We start from the raw sequence: 6,475 nt of genomic DNA on the forward strand, positions 1-6,475 counted from the left end.
TTAAGATGTTTGGACCATGGTTTGGACAGATGAGTCTCCGCTGTGTTTCTTGTTTTGGTGCTTAAAAAAATATTAAGGGGTAATATTTTTGAAAAACAGTAGACCGACATTTTTTGGAAGGTTGATTTAATAGTATAATCTTTTTGTATTTAATATCATGTACAATTTTTAATAACATACATTTTCTGACACATTCACAACCTATATTCATTCACATTATGGCACATGTTAGAGGCACAATTTGATCAATGTGATCATTAAAAGTAATAACATGATTTGTTCTTCAATCCATCAGAGGAATTGGTCAACACATTGAAGAACCAGTGAACATGTCTTCATGTTAAATCATGGGAATGGTTTGTGTAATCCATCACAACTTTTCTCTGGGACCAGAACTAGAGTACATATTCTGCTGCAGGAAAGCTAAGATCTTTTTCCAGGAGTCTTCCTGAGCATCTGAATGGGGTTTGGTTGTTCCTCCCCACAGCAAAATCACTGAAACACACAACGCTGTCTGAGATTCACAATTGCAGGATTATAGCAGTTACTTCTAACATCAACACCAGGGTATTCTAAAATAATAATGTATCTATTTGCACTCGGAGGAAAATAGCTACACCTTATGTAATTGGCTATTCAAGCCAACCTCTAATGTAATTATTAAATAACAGTTAGCATGTGTCTGCCATGCTATATACAACCAGGGTGTAAATTGCCAATTTGGCTTGTAACGGAGGTGATGTCTGGGGCCATAGATCTTGGCCTCCGTTACGGATTATATAGCTTCATTATTGGAGAAGTATATTCATTTGTTCTACCCTAAAACATTGCACAGGAAGCATGTGATTATATGTAATTCATGCATCTGTTTGTCGCGATCTGTCTGTGTTTTAGTTTGTCTGTCTCTGTTTCCTGTTTTAGTTTGAAAAGTGTTCCCCCTCCCGTCTTGTCTGTTGCTGGTGCCCTGTGTTGTCTCCTCCCCCCTCACCTGTGTCTTGTTGGTTTGATTGGTCCTGTGTGTATTTAGGCTCTGTTTTCTTGTTAGTCTGGGTGTGTGTGAGGTCCTTGTTGCTGGTGACTGTGTTCAGGGGAGACAGTCATATTGAGGCTGTGTATCCTGTACCACAAGAGGAATAAATGCCCTCACCGGGTTATATTTGAACTCTCTGCCTCCTTACCTGGCTGCTCAATGGTCAGCTTCACATGGCTATATATACACACACACACACACACACACACCTTAGTGTTGACTATTTTCACTCGGACGCAAATAGAATTGTGCACTATAATCAAGAAAAATGTTGTTTATTGCTGCAGTGATGTAGCGTTGGATCCTGGGAGTTTGTCATTGAGGCTTTCACTGCCTGTGTATCATGTGGGACCCTGTATCACTCACCTTTCTGTCCTTCCTTTATAAACTTAGTAGCTCTGAAGTGAGGGGAGTAGGGCGGCTCAATCAAATGTCCAGTATCCGGGTAATCGAGTCTCGTCAACAGGTGCTCGTTTCCTGCTGCACGCATCATCTGTTCCATCTGAGGTCAGATAAAAACATCCAAAATGTAAAGAGAAGGTATGGAAGAAAAAATGTGCACACTGTTCAATATATAACATTACATATTTACGAATGTGTATATGACTTTATATAATTAAAATATATATTTGTGAAGTGCTTCTTAAGGTACTCATAGGTATGTGTGCGTGTGATCTCACATCCTCAGCAGACTCCACTGTGGGCCAGCTTTGATCATCATTGCCGTTCACCAACAATATCGGACAATTTATTTTCCCAACCTCAAAGAGAATACACAAAGAACAACTTCAAAATGCCTTTTCAGAATAAAGCAAAAGTAATCAATAACAAAAGCGATAGTAATGAAGCGCACTTTAACTAAAACCCGGAAATGTGTTAGCATTTTAGCAATTTCTGTTCCCTCGTCTCAAACTCAAAGTTTTCTCTTTCGATTAGAGGACTAAAATAAATTCTGCAGTAAATAGAAGCTGAAGAGATTTTAACATTTTGTTTTTAAGACATAAAACGTGTCAGTAAATACCCAACACGTTTTCTAAAGCTTCGATGTGTGTTTAAAATAGCGTTTGCTAACAAGTGCCTAAATGAGACTACTAAACGTCATCATGCTTAACATTAGCCACCTTTAGCTCAGCGGTGGTGAAGTCATGTGACCTAGATGTAGTTAGTTTATTGCCTTCAATTAGATCTCTGCTTCTGTAGGTTGCATTAAGGTTTCAACATTTATAAAAGTGTTGTTAATATGTGGAGATTATCTTGCCGAAGCAAAACATGTTAGCCCTTTAGGCGTACGAACATTTTGAAAAATGTGTCATTAAAGACTTGGACACCATTTCTTTTAGAATTTAGGCCAATAAAAAGCCAGTTTCCAGTTTAACAAGTACTTACGTCCACTTTCCGTGAGATATCATCGGGAATCGGTAGGCCCATACCTCGCCAAATCTCGTAGTTGTTCTCATCCATGCGCACCTTGTGTAAGTTCCTGTTATTACAAATAATTGTTCCCATCAGTCCAGCTTTTGTGTACAGTAGTTCCGTGACTGACAAAATAACAGAGTACCTACATTAATAACTCATTGAAAACACCTCCAACGGTCCCCCCAGGTGAATGTGTGTGGTTGCCACTAATGCAAACACAGCAACGAGGCTGGAACAGAACAAGAGAGTTTACACAGCCAAATCTCAAACTTGAAAATGTTCAGCCCTCTGTTGCACAATGTCTAACAGCCAAGACTTCTGATTGTAGTTGTTTTGTTCTATTGCTGCTACATTTGTCACTTGCCTTGACGACACTGCTCCAAGCTGCCAAGGAGATGCTCACGATCGAGCCGAGGGACAGTCCAAAAAGTCCAACTCTGTCCGACATCACCTGAGGATGGTCCCTGACGATATTAAACGCTGTCTGTATCGATGATTGGAGAAAAACAAGAACGTTTGATACTTGTCTTTGACACACATGAAGTCTGAATATAGTATATTAATAGAATATCATAACCAAGACAAACCTCAAAATAGTTGAGCTCTAACTCTGCTGTGTTAACCTCTGCAGAGTTAAAATACTGCAGCGCCATAGAAGCATAAGCGTGAGACGCCAGCAAGGCCGCACGATATTCCAGCAGCCCCCCGCCGCCCCCCCACATATCCAACAGGCCGGGGAACGGGCCTGGCCCTGAGGCACGCACAGACATAATAAAACAGATCACTTATTATGCTATAATCCAACCAAATGCAGGGTAGTTATTTAGCTGAGGCAGGTGTACCTACCATGGGGTATGAACAGGGTCCCTCTCACTCCTTTCTCTTTGATGTTGATCCTCCGGACCCCCGGAGCCATGTACCATCTCTCTGTGAGCACGGAGGCCAGAGAATCCTGCTCCCTGAAGCACCACCCAACATGTCCACTGTACACCGAGATGTTGACTGGCTGAGGGATGCACACGTTCAACTTTCTCAACCTGACGGGTACAAATAATTTCATTTAGTTCAGTTTTTAGAGTGAATTTTCTAGTTTATAAATGCAGTTTTATGTTACACATAAAATAATTTGATCATTTATGAGTTCTGTATTATTGATAGTTCTGTATTTTCTAATTAATTTAATTTTATCTCAAGTTTTTTTTCTTTTCTGTAAACATGTTTGTATTATTGTATGAAATTAAAGTATGTTTGAGTACTCAAAAAAGCGCTTTATCAATTAAATGTACTGCTATTATTAACAAATATATAAGCAAATATTATATATTGTATGTAATGTTTATATTAGCTTAGGAAATTGATATGAACTCCATTCAAAAAGCAAGCGTTTAAAGTTTGGTTGCTTGCAATCCTAACCTGAATAAGCTTGAATTAAAATAAATGTCTTGGCTAATGTTTAGATTCAGTCCCTCTGCAGGTGTATTACCTGAGGCCTTCCCGGCTGCCTGGGACAGGACGCATACTCCACAACAATCCCATGGCTTCTTTCCCTGTGTAGGTTCCCCCACAACTCAAAGCATCTGCAACTAAAAGAAGCATTGCAATATCAATACTATACAACAAAGATTAACAAGCAATTTGGCTGTAAACGGAAGTACAGGAGGAGCTGATGTTGAACTTTGTTACAGCCGCTGCTTTCCTGGTGATATTAATTCTGTTGTGCGTGTGTGTATGTATGCAAATGAGCTGTAAGGTTTCCTCGCGTCAGAATCATCACTTCCTGTACTGACAGTGGAGGTGTCCTGAGAGTGGAGGTCTGCACCGGAACTGTCCTGAGAGTGGAGGTCTGCAGGCAGGCTCCCATTAAACTTTGCGCCAAATGCTTCTCCTTCCACATAATTGCAGCTAGACACTTCATTCTAACTTTCAAATGATCACAAGACCTTCAGCTATTCAATTCCTATTCAGATTTTTGATATCTTTTAAACTTTTTGAGATATTGAAGTTAGTTTGGAGCTGAGCAGAGAGGCCTTTTTCAGATTTTAACATTAGAGTGGATGGAGCAGCTCGTTAACTCTAGAGTGCTTTGATCTCAAAACAGAGTGCAGGACAGCTCGAAGTTCTCCCCCAATTTTTTTTAAAACTTGCCATAATTCCCAAACCTTACACTCCTCAGACATATTCTTTCATGAAAAACTTAGGAAAATCTCTCCTTGGTTGGAAAATAAGAAAAAATATTAAACAAAATGCCTCTTGAGGGCATGAAGAGACAAAAAGTCCAGCTAGCTCCCAATTGATTCCCATGTTAAATTGTTCCAGATCTTTCTTCAGAGCAGAGAGAAGTACACTTTCGACAAACTGCTTTCCTCTCCACATTTTACACACAAAACCCAAAACATATTTCAGTTCATTGGGGTTCCCTGCTGCTCCCGGTCTGGTCATTTTTTTATAAGACCCATAGTTTTTGAACAGGTGGCAAAATTGTCAGATATAATCCCCAATGCATTCTTATGGGACTCAGTGCTGCAGTTGGTTGTCATGGTGTTGCTGGGCAGATTGGAGCCACACACACGTTAGTGACATCATCCAATCATAGCAGACACCATGGAAACCTTTGATCTCTGAGTTTACACCATAGACTGTATATATGTAAGGGATAATGTGCTGCGACGCGGTCATTATGGGGAAAAGAACACCGACAGGCTGATCAGGAGCCCGACGCGAAGCGGAGGGATCTAGATCGGCATGAAGGTGTTCTTTTCCCCATAATGACCAAGTCGCTGCACATTATCCCGCTTATTACATGGTCACATTCTCAACAAAGTAACGTTATGACTCCCAATATTAATTGAAATGCTTTTATGGATTTAGAAAATGATTTTATTGATTTAAAAAATAGTTGTATGTATTGATTTAAATTGACATGCATCCGCGAAGAAAAATAGTCCGTTGTTACTGTTTGAACTAACGTAGCAACGGCAGGAACTGCTTCGATAGCGTTTTTGAGGAGCTTTCTGATTACAGATTTGAAAACATCGCTGCTTGCTTTAAAAGTAGCACAATTCATGATGTCAAACCTTGGAAAGTATCTCGATATCCCTGCCCTGATGCCAAAGTAACTGCACACTGTATGTTTTGCCGTTTGATGTATATGTCTGGACCGCTGCGTAAAAAGGAGGGTTTCTGCCCGTTACTTCTCCGCTGTTTTCTTGTCCCTCTTGTCTTTTTCTTTTCTTCACTGGGGACTCATCAGCCACTAACCATTACTCCAAATTACTGTGCTCTCTATAATATTTGCTCTCCAAATATATTAAAATGAATGTTAAAATCCTCCATGTTGCTATTACACGACAGCGGAAAACTAAAGACAACCAGACAGTTTGCTTGCTTTTCAAACTGTTACATTTGAAAAACAGTGAGAGCGTCTCTTGTCAGTTTGAAAAGCCAACGGTAGGACCTGCTTGCGTTTTTGAGGAGCTTTTTGATTACAGATTTGAAAACATCGCTCCTTGCTTTAAAAGTAGCACAATTCATGATGTCAAACCTTGGAAAGTATCTAGATATCCCTGCCCTAATGACAAAGTAACTGGCAAGTGAATATGTGTCGCCGTTTGATGTCTATGTCTGGACCGCTGCGTAAAAAGGAGGGTTTCTGCCCCGTTACTTCTCCGCAGTTTTTCTTGTCGTCGGCCCAACTGTATACAGTTCAATCGACCGGACTTCTTTCTGAAGATGTGAGCGTCCTTAACAACGGTCAATAAGTCCTTGACAGCGGTCTGTCTGTTCGGTATTAACAACGTGTCACGTGTTCTGAATTGACCAATCAGAATCGAGTATTCAACTAAACCATGGCCACATTCTCAACAAAGTAACGTTATGACTCCCAATATTAATTGAAATGCTTTTATGGATTTAGAAAATGATTTTATTGATTTAAAAAATAGTTGTATGTATTGATTTAAATTGACATGCATCCGCGAAGAAAAATAGTCCGATGTTACTGTTTGAACTAACGTAGCAACGGCAGGAACT

The 6,475-nt window shown here is 40.0% G+C and overlaps 1 protein-coding gene across 1 annotated transcript in view; it reads right to left on the reverse strand.

Moving 5' to 3' along the window:
• Positions 1–90: 90 nt before the first annotated feature.
• Positions 91–6,475, reverse strand: part of LOC117439264 (peroxisomal succinyl-coenzyme A thioesterase-like) — a 24,126-nt gene continuing 17,741 nt past the window's right edge. The window contains exons 2-10 of the mRNA XM_034075120.2: positions 3,930–4,029; positions 3,293–3,483; positions 3,034–3,197; positions 2,811–2,930; positions 2,593–2,675; positions 2,417–2,510; positions 1,711–1,791; positions 1,397–1,532; positions 91–495 (exon numbers count right to left, since the gene is read on the reverse strand). Coding sequence (XP_033931011.1) covers positions 371–495; positions 1,397–1,532; positions 1,711–1,791; positions 2,417–2,510; positions 2,593–2,675; positions 2,811–2,930; positions 3,034–3,197; positions 3,293–3,483; positions 3,930–4,029 — 1,094 coding nt within the window. The 3' untranslated portion in view covers positions 91–370. The remainder of the gene's footprint in view (positions 496–1,396; positions 1,533–1,710; positions 1,792–2,416; positions 2,511–2,592; positions 2,676–2,810; positions 2,931–3,033; positions 3,198–3,292; positions 3,484–3,929; positions 4,030–6,475) is intronic.

Source organism: Pseudochaenichthys georgianus, chromosome 23, assembly GCF_902827115.2.
Source record: "Pseudochaenichthys georgianus chromosome 23, fPseGeo1.2, whole genome shotgun sequence".
NCBI lineage: Eukaryota > Metazoa > Chordata > Actinopteri > Perciformes > Channichthyidae > Pseudochaenichthys > Pseudochaenichthys georgianus.